Source organism: Callorhinchus milii, unplaced genomic scaffold (genome assembly GCF_018977255.1).
Source record: "Callorhinchus milii isolate IMCB2004 unplaced genomic scaffold, IMCB_Cmil_1.0 Scaffold370, whole genome shotgun sequence".
NCBI classification, from domain to species: Eukaryota; Metazoa; Chordata; class Chondrichthyes; order Chimaeriformes; family Callorhinchidae; genus Callorhinchus; species Callorhinchus milii.
The window spans coordinates 20,850-48,060 of record NW_024705111.1 but is presented as its reverse complement, the minus strand read 5'-3'; the positions used below and the strand labels follow the sequence as shown (position 1 = coordinate 48,060).

The 27,211-nt window shown below is 51.9% G+C and overlaps 1 protein-coding gene across 1 annotated transcript in view; it reads left to right on the top strand.

Annotated features, from left to right (window-relative positions):
- The first annotated feature begins 12,718 nt into the window (after positions 1-12,718).
- LOC103172311 overlaps positions 12,719-27,211 on the top strand; it is a 32,503-nt gene continuing 18,010 nt past the window's right edge. The window contains exon 1 of the mRNA XM_042346174.1: positions 12,719-13,051. Within this exon, the coding sequence (XP_042202108.1) occupies positions 12,787-13,051 (265 nt within the window). The 5' untranslated portion in view covers positions 12,719-12,786. The remainder of the gene's footprint in view (positions 13,052-27,211) is intronic.

Sequence of the window (27,211 nt, the reverse complement as noted above, 5' to 3'; positions counted from 1 at the left end):
TCTACCACCCGTGGAAAAGGCTACCCCCTGAGACCCTCACAAACGCCCTCTCATCATCAAACATCCTATCCCTCTGGCCTTCCACGCACAGAGATCCTAAAGCAGCCGTCCAGTTGCTCCCTGATCATCCCTCATCCACCTTCAACTCCCTCTTCCCCCTAAAATCCAGGACCATCTCCAAACCCACCCGATCCCCCCAGTACAACAACCATCTCCAAACCCACCCGATCCCCCTGGTACAACAACCATCTCCAAACCCACCCGATCCCCCTGGTCTGACAACCATCTCCAAACCCACCCGATCCCCCTGGTACAACAACCATCTCCAAACCCTCCCGATCCCCCTGGTACAACAACCATCTCCAAACCCTCCCGATCCCCCTGGTACAACAACCATCTCCAAACCCTCCCGATCCCCCTGGTACAACAACCATCTCCAAACCCACCCGATCCCCCTGGTACAACAACCATCTCCAAACCCACCCGATCCCCCTGGTACAACCACCATCTCCAAACCCTCCCGATCCCCCTGGTACAACCACTGTCTCCAATCCCACCCGTTCCCCCCGATACAACAACCCTCATCCTTCACTCATTCCTCCCCATCTCTCCCTCCTCTTTCTCACCAACCACCACTTCAATGAAACCCACCACCTGCTGCCTCGACCCCTTCCCCACCAACTTGCTGGTCACACAGCTCCCCCTCCTCTGCCCACTACTGGCTGACGTCATCAACCAGACCCTCTCCTCTGGATCAGTCCCTGACCCCTCAAAACTGCTGTCATCACCCCCCTCCTCAAGAAACCCTCCCTAGATCCCTCAAACCCCGGCCACTATCGCCATATATCTAACCTGCCCTTCCTCGCAAAAGTTCTAGATCGCGTTGTTGCCAACCAACTCCGCGCACACCTCTCCTCCCACTCCCTCTTCGAACCCCTCCAGTCCGGTTTCCGCCCACCGGACAGTACAGAGACTGCGCTCGTGAAAGTCACAAATGACATCCTCTCTATCTGTGACCGGGGCTCCCTCTGCCTCCTTGTCCTCCTGGACCTCTCTGTCATGTTTGACACAGTCGATCACTCCATCCTCCTCCACCGCCTTTCCTTCGTTATCCACCTCAGTGGGACCGCACTCGCCCGGTTCGAGTCCTACCTCACAAACCACCAGCAGTTCATCTGCACAAATAGCTTCTCCTTCCGCTCTCACCCGGTCACCTGCGGGTACCCCAAGGATCCATCCTGGTCCCCCTCCTCTTTCTGACCTACATGCTCCCTCTTGGGGATGACATCCGCAGACATGGGGTACATTTCCACATGTACGCGGATGACACTCAAATCTATTTTTCCACCTCACTTTGCGCCCCCCCCAGTCCCCCAATGTTCTGCCTGTCAGACCTCAGGGGTTGGATGAGCGCAAACTTCCTTCAGCTGAACGTTGACAAGACGGAAGCCATACTCTTTGGCTCTCGTCAACGTCTGAAATCTCACGGTTCTCACCTCCTCCACCTGCCCGACCTCCCCCTAAAACTCTCCGAACCCATACGCAACCATACGCAACCCAGGCATCAGGTTCGACCCCCAGTTATCCTTCCTCCCCCACATCCGGTCCCTCACCAGCACCGCCTTCTTCCACATCCAACACATCGTCCGTCTCCGCCAATACCTCTCCCCAAAAGCCACTGAAACCCTGGTCCAGGCCTTTGTCACCTCTCGGCTGCACTACTCTAACGCCCTCCTCACCGGCCTCCCCTCCACTGCCATCCATCAAATCCTGATCATTCAAACCTCTGCCGCCCGCATTCTCACCCGCACCAAACCCCTCTCCCCGATCCCCCCAGTCCTGGCCCTCCCCCCACACCCAAACCCCTCTCCCCGATCCCCCCAGTCCTGGCCCTCCCCCCACACCCACACCCCACTCCCCGATCCCCCCAGTCCTGGCCCTCCCCCCACACCCAAACCCACTCCCCGATCCCCCCAGTCCTGGCCCTCCCCCCACACCCAACCCCACTCCCCGATCCCGCCAGTCCTGGCCCTCCCCCCACACCCAAACCCCTCTCCCCGATCCCCCCAGTCCTGGCCCTCCCCCCACACCCAAACCCCTCTCCCCGATCCCCCCAGTCCTGGCCCTCCCCCCACACCCAAACCCCTCTCCCGATCCCCCAGTCCTGGCCCTCCCCCCACACCCAAACCCCTCTCCCCGATCCCCCCAGTCCTGGCCCTCCCCCCACACCCAAACCCCACTCCCCGATCCCCCCAGTCCTGGCCTCCCCCACACCCAACCCCACTCCCCGATCCCCCCAGTCCTGGCCCTCCCCCCACCCACACCCAAACCCCACTGCCTGATCCCCCCAGTCCTGGCCCTCCCCCCCACACCCAAACCCCACTGCCTGATCCCCCAGTCCTGGCCCTACCCCCCACACCCAAACCCCACTGCCTGATCCCCCCAGTCCTGGCCCTACCCCCCACACCCAAAACCCCACTGCCCGATCCCCCCAGTCCTGGCCCTCCCCCCACACCCAAAGCCCACTCCCCGATCCCCCCTGTCCTGGCCCTCCCACCCCCCCACCCCCAAACCCCACTCCCCGATCCCCCCAGTCCTGGTCAGACTGCACCGGCTCCTGTCCCGGAGAGGATCCACTTCAAGATCCTCACTCTTGTCTTCAAATCCCTCCACTCCTCTGCCCCTCCGACCTCTCTGACCTCCTCTCTCCTCACAACAGTACCCATTGCCTTTGTTCCTCAGGTCTGACCTCCTCCTCGTCCCCCGAGGCCTCCGCTCCCCCATCGGTGGCTGTGCCTTCAGCCACTGCGTCCCGAGGCTCTGGAACTCCCTCCCTCACTCCCTTCCCCTCATCCCCTCTCTTCCCATTCTCAGGTCTCAGCTGAAGACCCTTCTTTTCGACCTTTGGTCACCTTCCCCACTAACCCTGGCTCCTCCCCCTCCCCCTGGCCCCTCCCCCTGGCCCCTCCCCCTGACACCTGCCCCCCCCTGGCTCCTCCCCCTGGCACCTGCCCCTCCCCCTCTCCGGGCTCCTCCCCCTCACCTAGCTCCTCCCCCTCCCTGGCCCCTCCCCTCCCCTGGCTCCTCCCCTGCCATGGCTCCTCCCCCTCCTCTTGACTCCTCCCCCTGACTCCTGTCCCTCCCCCTCCCCCAGTTCCTCCCCCTCCCTGGCTCCTCCCCTCCCCTGGCTCCTCCCCTGCCATGGCTCCGCCTCCCTCTGGCTCCTCCCCCTCCCCCTGGCTCGGCCCCGTTACTGTGACGTGCTCTGAGACGCTGTTGGGTGTGAGGGCGCTATATAAATCCAAGTTGTTGTTGTTATCAAAACAGTAGATCAAATGCATGAATTCATGGCTGGAGATATGGTGCAGAAAGCAGAGCTTCCGGTTCCATAAGACCATAAGACGTAGGAGCAGGAGTAGGCCATTCAGCCCCTCGAGCCTGCCCCGCCATTTAATAAGATCATGGCTGATCCTCTAACCTAATTCCATTTACCTGCCATATCCCTTAAATCCCTCTATCCTTCAGAAATTTATCAACCTCAGTCTTGAATATGTTCAAGGACTGAGTATCCACTCCTCTGGGGAAGAGAATGCCACAAATTCACTACCCTCCGAGTGAAGACATGTTTCCTCAACTCACCTCCGCTAAGGCGATTAAAAACACGGTTATGGCCCTAGAAAGGGACAATGTACTACAGGGCACAAAAATCTATTTGGTTAGAGTTAAGGAGCAGAAAAGGAGCTGTTACTGTTAGGTGTGTACTACAGACCTCCAAATAGTGGGAAGGAGATAGATGAGCAAATCTGCAAAACCAATAGAGTAGTGATAATGGGAGACTTCAATTATTCTCACATAGACTGGCAAAATAACAGGGTAAAGGGCAAGGATTCCTGAAATGTGTGCTGGATAACTTTCAGATCAGTATGTTTCCAGTCCAACGAGGAAGGAAGAAGTGCTGTGTCTAGTTTTGGGGAATGAAGTGGCGCAGGTTTTAGGAGGAGAGGATCTGGAAAACAGTGATCACAACATCATTAGGTTTAGAGTATTTATGGCCAGGGACAAGGAGCAATCAAAGGTAAAGGTAGTCAACTGGAAGAGTGCAAATATCAATGAGTTAAAGAGGGGCCAACCAAGGTGGACTGGAAAGAAAGATTGGCAGGTAAAATGAGCAATGGGAAGCCTTCAATGAGGAGATAGTTTGGGGACAGAACAAATACATTCCCACAAGTGGGAAAGGAGGGCATCCAAACCTCCCTGGATGAATAAGGAAATTTGGATTAAAACCAGAAAAGGGAGGCTTATGATAAATGTCAGGTCCACAATACAGAAGATAATCAAATAGAATATAGTTAGCCAGTCAGCGGCAGGAGAGCGAGGGCCGAGGGGTGAGGGCCGAGGGGCAGGGCGAGGGGCGAGAGGTGGGGCAGGGCGAAGGGTGGGGCAGGGTGAGGGCGGGGCGAGGGGCGGGGCGAGGAGAGCAGGCAGTGTCAGCGGATAAAAAACAGTGAGAAAATTAAAAGTGACATCAGAGCAACGTCAATATCAACACTAACTACAGACTAACAGTAACAACTATCAACACATCACACACCACGGAATTAACTTGATTAACTTACCTTGATTGATTTAACTTAACTTGATCAACTTAATTGGATCAACTTGATTAAATTAAAAATTATTTAACTTAAGTTAACTAACTAACTCAAGTTGGAAGAGGTGACAATGGCCCGGCAGGTGTTATGTGAGGAGTGTGCCATGTGGGAGCTGACGGAGGGCAGTCTGACCCCGGGCGACCACATCTGCAGAAGATGTCTGCAACTGAGGCAGCTCCAGCTCAGAGTGGCGGAGTGGCTCAGAGTGTCAGAGTGGCGGAGCTGGAGTCCGAGGTGCAGACACTGCGGAGTATCAGAGACAGTGAGTGCTTCCTGGATAGCGACATCCTGGAGCCAGTCACTCCCCTGAGGGAATATACGCTCAACATTGATTATGGTCAGGATAGGTCAATGGACAGTCAGGAGGTCGGGGGACAACGGAAAGAGTGGTAGTAAATCCGGCATTAACCTGGAACAACACGTATGAGATCCTTGGAACTTGTATCGACAAGGAAGCCGGTGAGGGGGCAGGAAAAACTATCTCTAACACTGGGGCAAACGAGCGGATAGTTGTCGTCATTGGTGACGAGTCTGTTAGACAGACAGACGCCATCATCTGCAACCCCAACCAAAGGCTTCGCTGCCTCCCTGGGGCCGGGGTGAAGGAGGTCTCGGCAGGGCGAGAGGATAACTTAAAATACGAGGGTAAGGATCCGTTGGTGGTACTTCACATCAGTACCAATGACATCAGTAGAGTCGACCAAGATGACTTGAGAAGGGAATTCGAAGAGCTGGGGTCCAAATTGAAGGCGAGATCATCGAAGGCGGTAATATCGGGACTACTGCCTGTACCGTATGACAACTGGTACAGGAACAAACAAATTAAGGACTGCAACGCGTGGCTGAAAGAGTGGTGCGGAACTCAGGGGTTCTTTTTATGAGCCATTGGCACGAGTATTGGGGAAAAGAGAGCTCTTTCAGAGAAGAGGCTGCATTTAAATCGGGCTGGGACAAATGTCCGAGCTAAATGAATTAACAGGGAAATAAGTAGGAATTTAAACTGGTAAAGGGGGGAATATATAGGTAAGAGAAACCATAAGTTAGCATTAGAAACAGTAAAGATGACAGTGCAGAATAGCAGCAGATAATAGGAATATGTTAACGAGGGGTAAGAAGCTTTGGCAAAGCAGATAAGGAATCAGAGAGTAGAGGAAATGGTAGGAAATTAAAAATGTTATAGCTGAATGCACGAAGCATTCAAAATAAAATTGATGAACTAAAGGCACAGATACACACATATGGGTACGATCGAGTGTCCATCACTGAAACGTCGTTTCAAGGAGATCGAGGGTAGAGTTAAATATTCCAGGGTTCTCAGTTTACAGGAAAGACAGGCACTGTGGGAAACAAGGTGGGGGGGGGGGGGGAGAGCCCTGTTAATTAGGGATGAAATAAAAGCAGTGGAGAGGAAGGATCTGAAATCCGATGACCAGGAGGTAGAGACAATATGGGTGGAAATAAAAAATAATAAAGGGCAGAAAATATTAATGGGAGTGGTTTATAGACCCCAAACAGCCATCACAGGTATCAATCAGGAAATCAGTGGAGTGTAGGAAAGGTAAAGCGATAATAGTGGGTGATTTCAATCTCCACATAGATTGGGAAAACCAAATCGGCAAAAGTAGGTCAGAAGAAGAGTTCATTGAGTGTATGAGAGATAACTTTCTAGAGCAGCCGAGGAACCAACTGGGACAGGCCATCCTAGACCTTGTTTTGTGTAACGAAACGGCGAGTTGGCAGTGTAGGTATTAAGAATCCTCGAGGGCAGAGTGATCACAATATGATTGAATTCTGCATTAAGTTAGAGAGGGATATAGTTAAATCCGAGGCAAGTATTCTGAATTTAAATAGGGCTAATTTTGTAGGTATGAGGAAAGATTTAGGTAAAATAGACTGGAGAATAAGATTAAGAGGTAAAAATGTAGACCAACAGTGGCAAATATTTAAGGATGTAGTGCATAATTCTCAGCGGTCGCATATTCCCTTGCGGAATAAGAGTACCACAGGGAAAGCAATTCATCCGTGGCTAACTAGAGCAGTTAGGGAAAGCATCAAATTAAAAGAAAAGGCTTATAAAACTGCCAAGAAAAGCAGCAAATCTGAAGATTGGGAGAGTTTTAGAAACCAGCAAAATAAAACTAAAAAACTCATTAAGAGCGAGAAAAAGGAGTATGAGGGTAAGCGAGCGATGAACACTAAGTCTGATTGTAAAAGTTTTTACAAATACATTAAGAGGAATAGGCTGTGAGGTAAATGTAGGTCCACTACAGTCAGAGACGGGAGAAGTTGTAATGGGGGATAAGGACACGGCAGAGTCCCTAATGGGTACTTTGCATCTGTCTTCACCCGAGAAGACACAACCAGTCTGTCAGCAATACAGATGCACCAAAGGGATAAGGACAGGGAGCAACTTAGGGAAATTTTCATTAGTAGAGAATTGGTGTTGGGAAACTGTTAGCACTAAAATGTGACAAATCCCTGGTCCGGATTCCAGGGTTTTAAAAGAGGAGCTTATGAGATAGTGGAGGCCTTGTGTCTGATCTTCCAAAATTCCTTGGATTCTGGAACAGTCCCATGGATTGGAAGATCGCAAATGTCACACCACTATTTAAAAAAGGTGGAAAGGAAAAGATGGGGAACTATAAGGCAATTAGTCTCACATCAGTGATAGGAAAAATGTTAGAATCATTAATAATAATAATCCTTGCATTTGATATAGCGCTTTTCACGTCGGAAGGACATCCCATAGCGCTTCACAGAACACACTGTAAAGTGAATTGACTGTATATTTGTGGGCGAACGCGGCAGCCAATTGCGCACAGCAATGTCCCACAAACAGTCGTAGATTGAAAATGACCAATTTATTATTGTTTTTGGTTTTGGAGGATTATTATTAGGCTCTGTGTGGAGTAAGGAAACTTGCCCGAGGTTTGGCCCTGACCCCCCGGGGATTGAACTCAGGTCTCTCGCTCGCAAAGCGAGTGCTCTAACCACTGAGCTACAGGACTCCACATTGATTAAGGATGTGGTAGTGTGGTATTTAGGGCACAATATAATTAGGCCAAGTCAACATGGCTTTACAAAAGGGAGGTCACGTTTGACAAATCTCAGAGTTTTTTGAGGATATTTCCAGTAAACTCGATAAGGGTGAATCATTGTTGTGGTCTATTTGGACTTCCAGAAGGCATTCGATAAGGTGCCGCATAAAAGGTTAGTCCAAAAGATAAGGGCCCATGGAATTGGGGGGAACATATTAACGTGGATTGGGGAATGGTTAACGGGTGGGAAACAAAGAGTAGGATAAACGGGTCCTTTTCAGATTGGCGGGATGTGACTACTGGAGTGCCACAAGGATCAGTCCTTGGGCCTCAGCTATTTACCATCTATATCAACGATCTTGATGAGGACATCAAAGTTAATATATCTAAATTTGCGGATGACACAAAACTAAGAGGAAGTGCCAACACAGAGGACGACATTAAAAAAATGCAGCGCGACATAGATAGGTTAGGTGATTGGGCAGGTAGGTGGGACATGAAGTATAATGTAGGGAAGTGAGAAGTCATCCACCTCCGGAGCAAAAACAGTAGAGCGGGTTATTGTTTAGAAGGGGAGAGATTGGAATGTGTCAGCGTCCAGAGGGACTTGGGTGTCCTTGTACACAATCACAGAAAGTTAGTCTGCAGGTGCGGCAGCGATTAGGAAGGCGAACGGTATGTTAGCGTTCATTATGAAAGGATTAGAGTATAAGAGTAGGGAAGTCTTGCTGCCACTGTATAGGGCCCTGGTGAGACCACACCTGGAATACTGTGTCCAGTTTTGGTCTCCCCATTTAAGGAAGGATGTACTTGCCTTGGAGGGGGTGCAGCGTAGATTTACTGGGTTAGTGCCAGGGATGAAGGGGATGAGTTACGAGGAGAGGCTGACCAATTTGGGCCTATATTCTCTAGAATATAGAAAAATTAGAGGGATGTTATAGAAACCTATAAGATCATCAAAGGCCATGATAGAGCAGATAGTGGGAGATTGCGTCCCCCGGTTGGAGAAACTAAAACCAGGGGTCACAACCTTAAAATCAGAGGCCAACCCTTTCGCACTGAGTAGAGGAAGAACTTCTTCACTCAAAGGGCAGTGAATGTATGGAACTCACTACCCCAAAGGGCTGTTGACGCTCAGTCCTCGAACATATTCAAGACTGAGATGGATAGGTTTCTTATTGCAAAAGGGATTAAGGGAATGGGGATAAGGCGGGGGGGGGGGGGGAGGCTGGCTGGGGTGGGGGGGGATATGGGGATAAGGCAGGGGGTGGGGAGGCTGGGGGAGAGGGGGAGGCTGGCTGGGGTGGGGGGGATATGGGGATAAGGCAGGGGGGGGTGGAGGCTGGGTTTGGGGGCATATGGGGATAAGGTAGGGTCAGGTTATTAGCTGGAGTTAGATTAGAAGATCAGCCATTGAATGGTGGGGCAAAGGCTCGAAGGGCCGAATGGCCTCCTCCTGCTCCTACATGTTATGTTATGTTAAACTACAGAGGAGAACTGAAAAAGGAAATAAGAGGCAAAGAAATTATATGAGATAAGATTAGTGGGTAACATAAGAGGGAACCTAAGGTCTTTTAAAGCATATAAAGAATAAAAGGTTAGTCAAAGGTAGGGGTGGGGTCCAATTAGGGACCAAAGAGGAAATCTTCTTGTGGAGTCGAGGGCACAACTGACGTATTGAATGAGGACTTTGCATCTGTCTTTACAAACAAAGAGGATGCAGCCAATGCCACAGTATGGGAGGAGAGGGGAGAGAAATTGGATAAGAATAAAAGAAGAGGAGGTACTCACGTAGATAAGTCACCTGGTCCGGACGGATGCATCCTAGGTTACTGAGGGAAGCAATGGTGGAAACAGCGGAGGCTCTGGCCACAATCTTTCAATCCTCCTTGGACACCAGGGTGGTGCCAGAGGACTGAGGAGTTGCAAATATACAAAAAGGGGCAGAAGGATAAACTCGGGAACTACAGGCCAGTGCCTAACGTCAGTAGTGGGGAAACTTCTGGAGACTATAATCCGGGACAATATAAACTTTCATTTAGAAAAATATGGGTTAATAAAGAACAGTCAACATGAAATTGTTAAAGACCGATCATGTCTAACAAACCTGATGATTTTTTGATGAAGTAACGGAGAGGGTGGATGAAGGGAGTGCAGTTGATGTCGTTTATACAGATTTTCAAAAGGCATTTGATAAAGTGACACATCAGAGACTTGTTAGTAAAACAGAAGCCCCCGGGATTAAAGGGACAGTGGCAGCGGATACAGAACTGTCTGGGAGACAGAAAGCACAGAGTGGTGGTGAACAGTTGTTTTTCTGACTGGAGGGAAGTGAGCAGTGGTGTCCCCCAGGGGGTCAGTATTGGGGCCACTGCTGTTTTTGATCCATATAAATGACATGGACTTGGGTATAGGAGGACAATTCCCAAGTTTGCAGATGATACTAAGCTGGAAAAGCAGTAAACAGTGCGGAGGATAGTAACAGACTGCAAATGGCCATAGACAGACTGGTAACACGGGCAGACACGGGGCAGATGAAGTTTAATGGGGAGAAATGCAAAGTGATCCATTTTGGGAGGAGGAATGAGGAGAGGAATATAAGCTGATGGGACAATCTTAAAGGGGTGAAGGGACCGAGAGACCTGGGGGTCATATAGTAAATCTCTGAAGGTGGCCGGACAGGGAGATACAGCTGTTAAAAAAGCATCCGGACACGAGGCTTTATAATTAGGGCCATAGAGTACACAAGTCAGGAAGTCATGATGAGGGTCACTCGGGGAGAGCAATCAGGACAGAGCGGAGGCTGAGGCTGAGGTCAGCACTCGGTCACTCGGAGCTGAGGCTGAGGATAGCACTCGGTCACTCGGGGCGGAGGCGGAGGCTGAGGTAAGCACTCGGTCACTCGGCACGGAGGCGGAGGCTGAGGTAAGCACTCGGTCACGGGACGGAGGCGGAGGCTGAGGTAAGCACTCGGTCACTCGGGGCGGAGGCTGAGGTAAGCACTCGGTCACTCGGGGCGGAGACGGAGGCTGGGGTAAGCACTCAGTCACTCGGGGCGGAGGCTGAGGTCAGCACTCGGTCACTCGGAGCTGAGCCTGAGGATAGCACTCGGTCACTCGGGGCGAAGGCGGAGGTAAGCACTCGGTCACTCGGGGCGGAGGCTGAGGTAAGCACTCGGTCACTCGGGGCGGAGTCTGAGGATAGCACTCGGTCACTTGGGGCGGAGGCTGAGGTAAGCACTTGGTCACTCGGGGCAGAGGCTGAGGTAAGCACTCGGTCACTCGGGGCGGAGGCGGAGGCTGAGGATAGCACTCGGTCACTCGGGACGGAGGCGGAGGCTGAGGTAAGCACTCAGTCACTCGGGGCGGAGGCCCCGAGTGACTGAGTCACTCTCACATGTGAGAGTTAATGGAGGGCCCTGATCCCGGGCGACTGGATCTGCACCAAGTGTCTGCAGCTCAGGAAGCTCCAGCTGAGAGGAGCTGAGCCGGAAGCCGAGGTGCAGACACTGCGCTCCATCAGGGACAGTGAGAGGTTCCTGGACAGTATGATGGAGGAAACCATCACTCCCCTGAGGCTCGGGAGATGCTTGTATGTGGTTAATGCTCAAGGATAGGATGGTTTCATCAGTCCTGCAGATAATGGGACCCCTGAGAGGGGTGATCGAACCTTGGGCTTCAAACTTGTACAACGGATGTGAGGATTTGATGGGCCAGACACGTCAGGAGGTGGTCACCCCACCCCACACACCCGAGAGTTCAGACGGAAAATGGCTGTGTGACTGTCCGGCATGGTAGGAAGAGGGGACGGGTTGGGCAGAATGCCCCCAATTGTGTTGCTCTCTCAAACCGGTACTCTGTACTGAACATTGAGAGTGTTGATATCTCCAGGGAGAACAGTAAAAACAGATTGGTTGAACAGGAGGACATAGGTAACAGGAGCAATGCTGCTGTCAGAGGGTATACAACAGTGAGAGGTATAGACAGGCGTTTCTGTAACAGAAGACGGGAATCAAGGATGGTATGCTGCCTGCCCGGTGCAACAGTCTGAGACATCGTGGAACGGGTGGATAAAACTCTTCAGGGGGAAGAAGAACATTCAGAAGTGGTGGTCCAGGTTGGGATCGATGATATTGGTGAAAAAAAGGGCTAAGGCTCTACAGGGTGAATATCAAAAGCTGGGGAACATACTAAAGAATAGAACATCGTAGATAATTATTTGGGGGAGACAGGTGTGCAGGGCTCTGGGGAGAGCGCGGGGGAGAATTCCATAGCTCTTTTCAAAGAGCTGGCACAGACTCAATGGGCCGAATGGCCTCCTTCTGTGCTGTATAATTCTACGGTTCTATGATAACCAAACTATCTATCCTGCCTGCCAACACCTCTACACCCCTTTTGTTCCTGGTGCCTGTTATCAAGCCAGGCATCAGGAACCGTGCCCAAACCTGCTCAATCCTGAACCAGTCAGACCTCCAGGGAAGGGCAAAGCTTTGGAGTGAAGTTTGCCTCAAGGTAAGACCTCTGGTAAATAACCAATGTGATTGGCATCTGATTGTACTGGTTCTGAAGCAGACGGGTCTGCAGTCCCCCAGAGCACTGTTACATGATGTAATATTGTACGGGAATCCTGTAGCTATACACGAGTCCTGTGTTATACAGCAGTCCTGTAGCTCAGTGTTTGGAGCATTTGGCTCGCAAGCGAGAGATCTGGATTCGATTCCCGGCAAAACCTTGGGCAAGTTCCTTACTCACACACCTGATAATAATCCCTCAAGAAAATAAAACAATAATCAATCGGTCACTCTCTGGGATTAGATAAAAGCTTTGGTCTGTCCCATTGAGGAGAATCTTCACGTTGGATTATACAATCAAATGTATTATATAATTGTTATAATTTAATGTAATGTTAGTGACAATATTTAGTTTAGTCACTGATTTGAAACAAACTAATTGCCTGTGATCAGTGTAGGACTGTTCCCTCCAGGTTGGACTGTAACTGACGGAGATTTGTCCCTTAAAGGTGCTGTTCATCTCCTCATTCAGTCCCCGACCCTGGAACGTGTCACACAAGGACACTCGGCCTGGTTTCAGTGCATCATGAAGGACGGCGACGTGAGCCGCACCGATGTAAACTGGTACCAACATCTCCCGGGACAGCAGAGCAAGTGGATTTTAACACATCGAATAGATGGCAGGAAATCATACCCCTCAGGATCCTCTCGTCATCTCAAGCCGTACAGATTCATCTCCAATAACACCTACATTCTCAAATTTGAACACGTGAAAGTCAGTGACACTGCCGTCTATCGCTGCTGTGCGGGGGGACCTATCTGTGGGCAAGGGACACGACTGAATGTAACCAGTGAGTAAACTAAAAAAGGATTGGATAAAAACAGTAGAGAGGAAAGATTTTAAATCAGAAGAGCAGGAAGTAGAGTCAGTGTGGGTAGAGGTACGTAACAACAAGGGCCAGAAAACACCAGTGGGAGTAGTTTATAGACCCCCGAACAGCAGTCACAGTATCTCTCAAGGTATAAATCAGGAAATTAGCAGAGCATAGAGTAAAGGAAAATCATTAATTGTGGGTGATTTTAATCTGCATATAGACTGGGACAACCAAATTGGGAAAAAGTATGATAGAGGAAGAGTTTATAGAATGAGGGATAATTATCTCGATCAGCGTGCCGAGGGGCCAACCAGGGAACAGGCCATATTAGCCCTTGTTTTGTGTAATGAAACAGGACTGATCAGCAAACTGGAAATTAAGGCTATGATGGAATTTAGCATTAAGTTAGAGAGAGAAGTAGTTAAGTCCGAAACAAAGGTCTTAAATTTAAGTAGAGCCAACTTTGCTGGTATGAGAGAGGATTTAGCTAAAATAAACTGGGAACTTAGACTGAAGGATTTGACAGTAGACCAGCAATGGCAGACGTTTAAGCAGATAGTGCAAAATTCCCAGCGAGCACATATTCCTTTGAGGACTAAGAATGCCACGGGAAAGGTGGCCCAACCGTGGCTAACTGGAGTAGTTCGGGACAGTATAAAGTTAAAGGAAGAAGCCTATAAAACAGCTAAAATGAGGAGTAAACCCGAGGATTGGGAGAGGCTGTCAAAGGTAAATGTGGGTCCGCTACAGGCAGAGACGGGGGGAATTACAGTAGGGGACAAAGACATGGCAGAGTCATTAAACAAGTACTTTGCTACTGTCTTCACCTGAGAAGACACTGAAAACCTACCAAGAATAGAGGGGAACCAAGAAGACAATGTTAGCGAGCAACTTGGGGGAATTAATATTAGTAAAGAAATGGTTTTAAGTAAATTGTCAGGTCTTAAAACTGATAAATCCCCTGGACCTGATGGCCTACATCCTAGGGTTTATAAAGAGGTGACTACTGAGATAGTGGATGGCTTGCCTTTGATCTTCCAAAATTCTCTGGATTCTGGAATCGTTCCCATTGATTGGAAGATTGCAAACGTGACACCACTATTTAAGAGGGTGGGAGAGAAAAGATGGGGCACTATAGACCAGTTAGTCTGACTTCAGTGATAGGGAAAATTCTTGAGTCCTTAATTAAGGATGTGGTTATGGGATTCCTGGAAGACCATAACAAGAGTAGGCAGTCAACACGGCTTTACAAAAGGGAAGTCACGCTTCACTAATCTTTTAGAGTGTTTTGAAGATGTATCTGCAGGTTAGAGAGGGGGGAACCAGTAGATGTAGTATATTTAGGTTTTAAGAAGGCATTTGACAAAGTGCCACACAAAAGGCTATTGCACAAGGTTAAGGCCCACGGGATTAATGGGAACATATTAACATGGATTGAAGAGTGGATAAGGGGTAGAAAACAGAGAGTAGGGATAAACGGGTCATTCTCGAATTGGCAGGAGGTGACTTGGGGAGTGCCACAAGGATCAGTGTTTGGGCCTCAGCCATTTACAATTTACATCAATGATCCGGACGAGGACATTGAATGTAACGTATCTAAATTTGCGGATGACACTAAACTCGGTGGGAGAGTGAGCTCTGAGGATGATGCAAAAGATTGCAATGGGATATAGACAGGCGAGGGGAGTGGGCGAGTCGGTGGCAGATGGAATTTAATGTGGGGAAGTGTGAAGTTATTCACCTCGGCAGCAAAAATAGAAAAACAGATTATTTTCTAGAGGGGGAGAGATTAGACAGTGTTAGTGTTCAGAGGGATTTGGGTGTCCGTGTACACCAGTCTCAAAAAGTTAGTTTGCAGGTTCAGCAGCAACTGAGAAGGCGAACGGCATATTAGCGTTCATTGCCAAAGGTTTAGAGTACAAGAGTAGGGAAGTCTCGCTGCAGCTATATAGGGCTTTGGTGAGACCGCACCGACAGTATTGTGTGCAGTGTTGGTCTCCTTATTTAAAAAAGGACATACTTGCCCTCGAGGGGGTGCAGCGTAGATTCACTCGGTTAGTGCCTGGGATGAGGGGACTGACCTATGAGGAGAGGCTGAATAAACTACAACAACAACTTGGATTTATATAGCGCCTTCCATGCCGGACGGCGTCTCAGAGCGCTTTACAGTAACGGATCCCGGGACCGAGCCAGGGGGAGGGGTGGGAAGGTGACCTAAGGCGCGGTCGAAAAGAGACCAGAAAATGGGAAGGGAGGGAGCGAGACGAAGGGAGTGAGGAACAAGGGCTGTATTCTCTGGAGTACAGAAGAATTAGGGGAGATCTTAGTGAAACATAAGATTCTTAAAGGGCGGATAAAGTAGACACTGAGGGTCTGTTTCCCCGGTGGGAGAATCTGTAACCGGGGGTCACAGTCTGAAAATTAAGGGTCAGCCTTTTAGAACAGAGTTGAGGAAACATATCTTCACTCAGAGGGCAGTGACTTTATGGAATCCACTCCCCCCGAAGGCTGTAGATGTCAGTCCTTCAACATCTTCAAGGCTGAGACTGACAGACGTTTAAACAACAGAGGGATTAGGGGATATGGGGAGAGAGCGGGTAATTAGAGTCCGGTCAGGAGATCAGCCGTGATCTTATCGAATGGCGGGGCACAGGCTCGAGGGGACGAATGGCCGACTCCTGCTCCTAATGCTTATGTTCTTATACTGTGTCCAGATTTTACTGAGATTTCAGCTCCTCAAATGTCCTCAGAAGCTTTGTGTGGGTACACACCCTAAACTCTCACTGTGTGTAGGTACATAGCCCTGATCAACCCCACTCCCCCTCTCTCCCCAAAGCCCTGATCAACCCCACTCCCCCTCTCTCCCCAAAGCCCTGATCAACCCCACTCCCCCTCTCTCCCCAAAGCCCTGATCAACCCCACTCCCCCTCTCTCCCAAAGCCCTGATCAACCCCACTCCCCCTCTCTCCCCAAAGCCCTGATCAACCCCACTCCCCTCTCCCCCAAAGCCCTGATCAACCCACTCCCCCTCTCTCCCCAAGCCCTGATCAACCCCACTCCCCCTCTCTCCCCAAGCCCTGATCAACCCCACTCCCCCCTCCCCCAACCCTGATCAACCCCACTCCCCCTCTCTCCCCAAAGCCCTGATCAACCCCACTCCCCCTCTCTCCCCAAAGCCCTGATCAACCCCACTCCCCCTCTCTCCCCATAGCCCTGATCAACCCCACTCCCCCTCTCTCCCCATAGCCCTGATCAACCCCACTCCCCCTCTCTCCCCATAGCCCTGATCAACCCCACTACCCCTCTCTCCCCACAGCCCTGTTCAAACCCCACTCCGCCGCTCTCTCCCCATAGCCCTCATTGACCCCACACCCGCGCGCTCTCCCCATATCACTGATTGAAGCCACTCCCCCGCGCTCTTCCCAGAGACCTGATTAACCCCACTCTCTCTCTCTCTCCCCATAGCCCTAATCAAACCGACTCCCCCGCTGTCTCCCCATAGCCCCGATCAACTCCACTCCCCCGCTCACTCCCCATAGCCCTGATCAACCCCACTCCCCCACTCTCTCCCCATCGCCCTGATCAACCCAACTCCCCCGCGCTCTCCCATAGCCCTGATCAAACCCACTCCCCCGATCTCCCCATAGCCCTGATCAACACCATTACCCCTCTCTCTCCCCACAGCCCTGTTCAAACCACACTCCGCCGCTCTCTCCCCATAGCCCTCATTGACCCCACACCCCAGCGCTCTCCCCATATCACTGATCGAAGCCACTCACCCGCGCTCTCCCCAGAGACCTGATCAATCTCACTCCCCCGCTCTCTCCCCATAGCCCTGATTAACCCCACTCCCCCGCTGTCTCCCCATAGCCCCGATCAACCCCTCTCCCCCGCTCTCTCCCCATAGCCCCGATCAACCCCACTCCCCCGCTCTCTCCCCATAGCCCCGATCAACCCCACTCCCCACCCACTCCCAATAGTTCTAATCAACCCATCTCCACTGCGCTCTCCCCATAGCCCCGATCAACCCCACTCCCCCCTCTCTCCCCATAGCCCTGATCAACCCCACTGGCCCTGTCTCTCCCCATAGCCCTGATCAACCCCACTCCCCCTCTCTCTCCCCACAGCCCTGATCAACTACACTTTCCCGCTCACTCCCATAGATCTCAACGATCCCACTCCCCCTCCCTCCCATAGCCCTGATCAACCCCACTCCCCCGCCCTCTCCCTACAGCCCCAATCAACCTAACTCCCCCACATTCTCCCCATAGCCCTGATCAACCGAACTCTCCCACTTTCTCCCCATAGCCCTGATCAACCCCACTCCCCCACGCTCTCCCCATAGCCCTGATCAACCCCACTCCCCCGCGCTCTCCCCGTAGCAGTGATCGACCAAACTCCCCCGTGCTCTCCCCATAGCCCTGATCAACCCCACTCCCCCGCGCTCTCCCCATAGACCTGATCAACCAAACTCCCCCGCGCTCTCCCCATAGACCTGATCAACAAACTCCCCCGCGCTCTCCCCATAGCCCTGATCAACCCCACTCCTCCTCTCTCCCCATAGCCCTGATCAACCCCACTCCCCCTCTCTCCCCATAGCCCTGATCAACCCCACTCCTCCTCTCTCACCATAGCCCTGATCAACCCCACTCCCCCTCTCTCCCCATAGCCCTGATTAACCCCACTCCCCCGCTGTCCCCATAGCCCCGATCAACCCCACTCCCCCGCTCTCCCCATAGCCCCGATCAACCCCACTCCCCCGCTCTCTCCCCATAGCCCCGATCAACCCCACACCCCAGCGCTCTCCCCATAGCCCTGATCAACCCCACTCCCCCCTCTCTCCCCATAGCCCTGATCAACCCCACTCCCCCTCTCTCTCCCCACAGCCCTGATCAACTACACTTTCCCGCTCACTCCCATAGATCTCAACGATCCCACTCCCCCTCCCTCCCCATAGCCCTGATCAACCCCACTCCCCCGCCCTCTCCCTACAGCCCCAATCAACCCAACTCCCCCACATTCTCCCCATAGCCCTGATCAACCGAACTCTCCCACTTTCTCCCCATAGCCCTGATCAACCCCACTCCCCCGCGCTCTCCCCATAGCAGTGATCAACCAAGCTCCCCCGCGCTCTCCCCATAGCCCTGATCAACCCCACTCCCCCGCGCTCTCCCCATAGACCTGATCAACCAAACTCCCCCGCGCTCTCCCCATAGCCCTGATCAACCCCACTCCTCCTCTCTCCCCATAGCCCTGATCAACCCCACTCCCCCTCTCTCCCCATAGCCCTGATCAACCCCACTCCCCCGTGCTCTCCCCATAGCACTGATCGACCCCACTCCCCAGCGCTCTCCCCATAGCCCTTGTCAACCGTACTCCCCCACTCTCTCCCCATAGCACTGATTAACCCGACTCCCCCGCTCTGTCCCCACAGCCCTGATCAACCCAATTCCCACGCCCTCTCCTCATAGCCCTGATCAACCCCACTCCCCCTCTCTCCCCATAGCCCTGATCAACCACACTCCCCCACTCTCTCCCCATAGCCCTGATCAACCCCACTCCCCCTCTCTCCCCTTAGCCCTGATCAACCCCACTCACCCTCTCTCCCCATAGCCCTGATCAAACCCAATCCCCCTCTCTCTCCCCATAGCCCTGTTCAAACCCCACTCCGCCGCTCTCTCCCCATAGCCCTGATTGACCCCACACCTCCCCGCTCTCCCCATATCACTGATCGAAGCCACTCCCCCGCGCTCTCCCCAGAGACCTGATCAATCTCACTCCCCCGCTCTCTCCCCATAGCCCTGATTAACCCCACTCACCCGCTCTATCCCCATAGCCCTAATCTCCCCCGCTCCCCACTCCCCCGCTCTCTCCCCATAGCCGTGATAAACCCCACTCCCCCGCGCTCTCCCCATAGCACTGATCGACCCCACTCCCCAGCGCTCTCCCCATAGCCCTTGTCAACCGTACTCCCCCGCTCTCTCCCCATAGTCCTGATCAACCCGACTCCCCCACTCTCTCCCCATACCACTGATTAACCCCACTCCCCCGCTCTGTCCCCACAGCCCTGATCAACCCAAATCTCCCTCTCTCTCCCCATAGCCCTGATCATCCCCACTCCCCCACTCTCTCCCCATAGCCCTGATCAACCCCACTCCCCGCTCTCTCCCCATAGCCCCGATCAACCCCACTCCCCCGCTCTCTCCCCATAGCCCCGATCAACCCCACTCCCCCGCTCTCTCCCCATAGCCCCGATCAAACCCATTCCCCCTCTCTCTCCCCATAGCCCTGATCAACCCCACTCCCCCACTTTCTCCCCATAGCCCTGATCAACCCCACTGCCCTGCGCTCTCCCCATAGCCCTGATCAACGCCACTCCCCCCTCCCTCCCCTTAGCCCTGATCAACCCCACTCCCCCGCGCTCTCCCCATAGCCCTGATCAACCCCACTCCCCCGCGCTCTCCCCAAAGCCCTGATCAACCCCACTGATCCGCTGTCTCCCCATAGCCCTGATCAACCCGACTCCCCCACACTCTCCCCATAGCCCTGATCAACCCCACTCCCCCGCTCTCTCCCCATTGCCCTAATCAACCCCACTCCCCCGCTCTCCCCATAGCCCTGATCAACCCCACTCCCCCGCGCTCTCCCCATAGCCCTGATCAACCCCACTGGCCCTGTCTCTCCCCATAGCCCTGATCAACCCCACTCCCCCGTTCTCTCCCCATAGCCCTGATCAACCCCACTCCCCCGTTCTCTCCCCATAGCCCTGATCAACCCAACTCCCCCACTTTCTCCCATAGCCCTGATCAACCCCACTCCCCCCCCATAGCCCTGATCAACCCCACTCCATCACTCTCTCCACATAGCTCTGATCAAACCCACTCCCCCGCTCTCTCCCAATACCCCTTATCAACCCCACTCCTCCGCGCTCTCCACATAGCTCTGATCAAACCCACTCCCCCGCTTTCTCCCCATACCCCTTATCAACCCAACTCCTCCACTTTCTCCCCATAGCCCTGATCAACCCCACTCCCCCGCGCTCTGCCCATAGCCCTGATTAACCCCACTCCCCTGCTCTCTCCCCATAGCCCCGATCAACCCCACTCCCCCGCTCTCTCCCCATAGCCTTGATCGACGCCACTCCTCCGCTCTCCCCATAGCCCTGATCAACCTCACTCCTCCGCTATCTCCCCATAGCCCTGATCAACCCCACTCCCTCGCGCTCTCCCCATAGCCCCGATCAACCTCAGTCCTCCGCTATCTCCCCATAGCCCCGATCAACCCCACTCCCCCACTCTCTCCCCATAGCCCTGATCAACCTCACTCCTCCGCTATCTCCCCATAGCCCTGATCAACCCCACTCCCCCGCTCTCTCCCCATAGCCCTGATCAACCCCACTCCCCCGCTCTCTCCCCATAGCCCTGTAAGCTTGTCCTCCCAAATAATTATCTACTTTTCTCTTAAAAGCTATTATTTAATCGGCTCCCACCGGGCTCTCAGGCAAAAATTCCAGATCCCAACAACTCGCTGTGAAAACATTTCTCCTCCCCTCCCCTCTGTTTCTTTTAACAACTATATTAAATCAGTGCCCTCGAGTTACCGACCCACCCGCCAGTGGGAATAGTTTCTCCTGTTCACCCTATCAAATCCCCTCATCAATTTGAAAACTTCTATTAAATCTCCTCTTAACTTTCTCTGCCCCAAGGAGAGTAATCCTCACTTCTCTAACCTCTTCTGATAACTGAAGTCCGTCATTCCTGGTACCATCCTGGTCAATCCCAGTCCCCGGCCCTTTCCCCATAACCTGCAAACCCGTCCTCCTCAAATACCCGTCCACCGCGTTTTTAAAAGTAGTTATGGAATCGGCCTCGTCCGACCTTTCAGGCAATGGGTTCCAGATTCCAACAACTCACTGCGTGAAAATATTTCTTCTCTCCTCGGCTTCTTTTAGAGACTATTTTGAATCTGTGACCTCAAGTCACCGACACACCCACCAGTGGGAACAGTTTGTCCCTTTCTAACCCATCAAATCCCCTCATGATTTTGAAGACCTCTATCAGGTCCTCGTAACCTTCTCTGCTCCAATGAGAATAATCCTCACCTCTCCAGCCTTTCCTCATCATCACGGTCCCTCATTCCTGGTACCATCCTCGTAAATCCCCTCTGTACCCTTTCCAATGCCTTAACATCCTTCCTATAGTGAGGTGCCCAGAACTGGGGCAGTATTCTAACTGAGGCCTAACCAGTGTTTATATCGGTTAATCATAACGTCCTGACTCTTGTACTCTATGCCCCTATTTATAAAGCCTGGTATCCCATATGCCCTTTTACAGCTGTATCTCCCTGTCATGACACCTTCAAGGATTCAGTTACCTGCCCCCAGGTCTCTCTGTTCTCTCGCAGTGGTCCCAATACTGACACCACTGTACACTTCCCTCCAGTCAGGAAAGCAGCCGTTCACCACAACTCTCTGCTCTCTGTCTCCCAGTGAGTTCTGGATCCGCTGCCACTGTCCCTTTTATACCGTGGGCTTCTATCTTTCTTACAAGTCGTTCATGTGGCACTTTGTCAAATGCCTTTTGACAGTCCATATAAACGATATCAACTGCACTGCCTTTATCCCCTCTCCGTTACCTCATCAAAAAATTCTATTAGATTTGTTAGACAAGATTTTCTTTTAACAAATCCGTGCTGCCTGTCCCTAATTAACCCATATTCTTCTAAGTGAAGATGTATTCTGTCCCGGATTATAGTCTCCAGGAGTTTCCCCACTACTGATGTTAGGCTGTACTGGTCTGTAGTTCCCAGGTTTGTCCTTCTGTCCCCTTTTGTACAGGGAAGTCACATTGGCCACTCTCCAGTCCTCGGGCACCACTCCTGTGCCCAACGAAGATTGAAAAATTGTAGCCGCAGCCTCCACTATTTGTACCCGTACCTCCCATAGGAACCTCGGCTGCATCCCGTCCGGACCGGGCCACTTATCTACCTTCAGCCCAGTCAACCTTTTCAGTACTTCCTCTCTGTTTATACTTATCCTATCCATTTCCAATACTCTCTCCTCCGATACTGCGGCATTTGGTGCTTCCATTTCTTTTCTGAAGACAGATGCAAAGAACTCATTCAGCACATCAGCCATTGCCCTCTGCCTCCCCAGTAAGATTTCCGCCTTAGTCCTTAATTGGCCCCACCCTACCTTTGACTAACCTTTTTTCCTTGATATGTTTGTAAAATATTTTAGAATTCCCTTTCATGTTACCCGCTAACCTTTTCTCGTATAATCTTTTTGCCTTTGCTCTTATTTCCTTTTTCAAACCTCTTCTGCACTTCCTATATTCGATTTGGTTGTCTTCTGTATCTTGGGTTTGACATTCGTCATACACCTCCTTTTTCTGCTTCATTCTAGATACAATTACCTTCCCTATTTTAGTAGGGAATTGCCCTACTATTCCCTGTTGTGGGAATGTATTTATTCTGTCCGTGAGCTATCTCATCCTTGAAGACTTCCCACTGCTCTTTAGTTGTTTTACCTGCCAATCTTTCTTTCCAGTCCACCTTGGCCCGGTCCCTTTTTAACTCACTGAAATTTGCCCTCTTCCAGTTGAGTATCTTCACCTTAGATGGTTCCTTGTCTCTTTCCATATGCACTCTGAATCTAATGATGTTGTGATCGCTATTGCCCAGATGCTCTCCCACTGAAACCTGCTCCACTTGCCCTACTTCATTCCCCAGAACTTCCTTGTTGGGCTGGAAACGTACTGATCAAGAAAGTTGTCCTGTACGCATTTTAGGAATCTTTCCCCCTCCTTGCCCTTTGCACTGTTCAGTCTATGTTGGGATAATTAAAGTCCCCCATTATCACGACTCTATTGGCCTTGCATCTGTCTGAGATCTGCTTGCAGATCTGCTCATCTATTTCCTTCCCACTATTTGGTGGTCTATAGTATACCCCTTCCAGAGTAACAGCTCCTTTTTTGTTCCTTAACTCTAACCAGATAGATTCCGTTTTGGGCCCTCCAGCACCTCGACCATTTCCACGGCTATTCAGGAATATTCCCTTTCCATGAATATTCAGCCCCCATTCCTGTCCTTGTTTGAGCCAAGTCTGTTCCTGCTACTACATCGTATCCCCGTGACCACTTGAGCTGCAGCTCACCAATCTTGTTTGCTAAACTCCGTGCATTTAGGTACATGCACTACAAGACCGACTTGACTTGTTCTGCACTTCCCCCGTTTTATTTCTCCATTTTCCAGCTCTTTGTTTTTTGCATTCCCTTCCCCCCTCAAAACTAGTTTAACCCCTCCCCAACACCATTAGTTAGCCTGTCTGCAAGCACGTTCGCCCCAGCGCTGTTAAGGTGTAACCCATCCATGTGATACAGGTCCCACCTGCCCCAGAACTGGTCCCAATGATCCAGAAACCCGAAGCCCTCTTTTCTGGACCATTTCTCCAGCCAAGCATTCATATGCTTGATCCTGTCATTCTGGTACTTATTTTCCCGAGATCCAGAGATCACCACCTTGGATGTTCTATTCTTTAGTATGTTCCCCAGCTTTTGATATTCACCCTGTAGAGCCTTAGCCCTTTTTTTCACCAATATCATCGATCCCAACCTGGACCACCACTTCTGAATGTTCTTCTTCCCCCTGAAGAGTTTTATCCACCCGTTCCACGATGTCTCAGACTGTTGCACCGGGCAGGCAGCATACCATCCTTGATTCCCGTCTTCTGTTACAGAAACGCCTGTCTATACCTCTCACTGTTGTATACCCTCTGACAGCAGCATTGCTCCTGTTACCTATGTCCTCCTGTTCAACCAATCTGTTTTTACTGTTCTCCCTGGAGATATCAACACTCTCAATGTTCAGTACAGAGTACCGGTTTGAGAGAGCAACACAATTGGGGGCATTCTGCCCAACCCGTCCCCTCTTCCTACCATGCCGGACAGTCACACAGCCATTTTCCGTCTGAACTCTCGGGTGTGTGGGGTGGGGTGACCACCTCCTGACGTGTCTGGCCCATCAAATCCTCACATCCGTTGTACAAGTTTGAAGCCCAAGGTTCGATCACCCCTCTCAGGGGTCCCATTATCTGCAGGACTGATGAAACCATCCTATCCTTGAGCATTAACCACATACAAGCATCTCCCGAGCCTCAGGGGAGTGATGGTTTCCTCCATCATACTGTCCAGGAACCTCTCACTGTCCCTGATGGAGCGCAGTGTCTGCACCTCGGCTTCCGGCTCAGCTCCTCTCAGCTGGAGCTTCCTGAGCTGCAGACACTTGGTGCAGATCCAGTCGCCCGGGATCAGGGCCCTCCATTAACTCTCACGTGTCACAGTCCCCGCATTTCACTGCCATCATCTTCTCACATATTTTTTATTTTTGTTTTTTTGGTTTTTTTGCTGTCAGTGTTGTGGTTTGTGACAGTTTGTGGCTGTTTGTCTCCGGCGCTGCTGATGAACAATGACGTCGCACCAATGTCACTTTTCCTTTTTTTGTCGCTCCGACAGTTCCAACAGCTTACCTCAGCCTCCGCCTCCGCCCCGAGTGCTTACCTCAGCCTCCGCCTCCGCCCCGAGTGCTTACCTCAGCCTCCGCCTCTGCCCCGAGTGACCGAGTGCTTCCCTCAGCCTCCGCCTCCGTCCCGAGTGCCCGAGTGCTTTCCTCAGCCTCCGCCCCAAGTGACCGAGTGCTTACCTCAGCCTCCGCCCCGAGTGACTGAGTGCTTACCTCAGCCTCCGCCTCCGCCCCGAGTGACTGAGTGCTTACCTCAGCCTCCGCCTCCGTCCCGAGTGACCGAGTGCTATCCTCAGCCTCCGCCTCCGCCCCGAGTGACCGAGTGCTTACCTCAGCCTCCGCCTCCGCCCCGAGTGACCAAGTGCTTACCTCAGCCTCCGCCCCAAGTGACCGAGTGCTATCCTCAGCCTCCGCCCCGAGTGACTGAGTGCTTACCCCAGCCTCCGCCTCCGCCCCGTGTGACCAAGTGCTTACCTCAGCCTCCGCCCCAAGTGACCGAGTGCTATCCTCCGCCTCCGCCCCGAGTGACTGAGTGCTTATCCCAGGCTCAGCCTCCGCCCCGAGTGACCGAGTGCTTACCTCAGCCTCCGCCCCGAGTGACCGAGTGCTTACCTCCGCCTCCGCCCCGAGTGACCGAGTGTTATCCTCAGCCTCAGCTCCGAGTGACCGAGTGCTGACCTCAGCCTCCGCCCCGAGTGACTGAGTGCTTACCCCAGCCTCCTTCTCCGCCCCGAGTGACCGAGTGCTTACCTCAGCCTCCGCCCCGAGTGACCGAGTGCTTACCTCAGCCTCCGCCTCCGTCCCGAGTGACCGAGTGCTTACCTCAGCCTCCGCCTCCGTCCCGAGTGACCGAGTGCTTACCTCAGCCTCCGCCTCCGCCCCGAGTGACCGAGTGCTATCCTCAGCCTCAGCTCCGAGTGACCGAGTGCTGACCTCAGCCTCAGCCTCCGCTCTGTCCTGATTGCTCTCCCCGAGTGACCCTCATCATGACTTCCTGACTTGTGTACTCTATGGCCCTAATTATAAAGCCTCGTGTCCGGATGCTTTTTTAACAGCTGTATCTCCCTGTCCGGCCACCTTCAGAGATTTACTATATGACCCCCAGGTCTCTCGGTCCCTTCACCCCTTTAAGATTGTCCCATCAGCTTATATTCCTCTCCTCATTCCTCCTCCCAAAATGGATCACTTTGCATTTCTCCCCATTAAACTTCATCTGCCCCGTGTCTGCCCGTGTTACCAGTCTGTCTATGGCCATTTGCAGTCTGTTACTATCCTCCGCACTGTTTACTGCTTTTCCAGCTTAGTATCATCTGCAAACTTGGGAATTGTCCTCCTATACCCAAGTCCATGTCATTTATATGGATCAAAAACAGCAGTGGCCCCAATACTGACCCCCTGGGGGACACCACTGCTCACTCCCCTCCAGTCAGAAAAACAACTGTTCACCACCACTCTGTGCTTTCTGTCTCCCAGACAGTTCTGTATCCGCTGCCACTGTCCCTTTAATCCCGGGGGCTTCTGTTTTACTAACAAGTCTCTGATGTGTCACTTTATCAAATGCCTTTTGAAAATCCGTATAAACGACATCAACTGCACTCCCTTCATCCACCCTCTCCGTTACTTCATCAAAAAATCATCAGGTTTGTTAGACATGATCGGTCTTTAACAATTTCATGTTGACTGTTCTTTATTAACCCATATTTTTCTAAATGAAAGTTTATATTGTCCCGGATTATAGTCTCCAGAAGTTTCCCCACTACTGACGTTAGGCACTGGCCTGTAGTTCCCGAGTTTATCCTTCTGCCCCTTTTTGTATATTTGCAACTCCTCAGTCCTCTGGCACCACCCTGGTGTCCAAGGAGGATTGAAAGATTGTGGCCAGAGCCTCCGCTGTTTCCACCATTGCTTCCCTCAGTAACCTAGGATGCATCCGTCCGGACCAGGTGACTTATCTACGTGAGTACCTCCTCTTCTTTTATTCTTATCCAATTTCTCTCCCCTCTCCTCCCATACTGTGGCATTGGCTGCATCCTCTTTGTTTGTAAAGACAGATGCAAAGTCCTCATTCAATACGTCAGTTGTGCCCTCTACTCCACAAGAAGATTTCCTCTTTGGTCCCTAATTGGACCCCACCCCTACCTTTGACTAACCTTTTATTCTTTATATGCTTTAAAAGACCTTAGGTTCCCTTTTATGTTACCCACTAATCTTATCTCATATAATTTCTTTGCCTCTTATTTCCTTTTTCAGTTCTCCTCTGTAGTTTAACATAACATAACATGTAGGAGCAGGAGGAGGCCATTCGGCCCTTCGAGCCTTTGCCCCACCATTCAATGGCTGATCTTCTAATCTAACTCCAGCTAATAACCTGACCCTACCTTATCCCCATATGCCCCCAAACCCAGCCTCCACCCCCCCTGCCTTATCCCCATATCCCCCCAACCCCAGCCAGCCTCCCCCTCTCACCCAGCCTCCCCACCCCCTGCCTTATCCCCATATCCCCCCCCCACCCCAGCCAGCCTCCCCCCCCCCCCCCCCCCGCCTTATCCCCATATCCCTTAGTCCCTTTTGCAATAAGAAACCTATCAATCTCAGTCTTGAATATGTTCGAGGACTGAG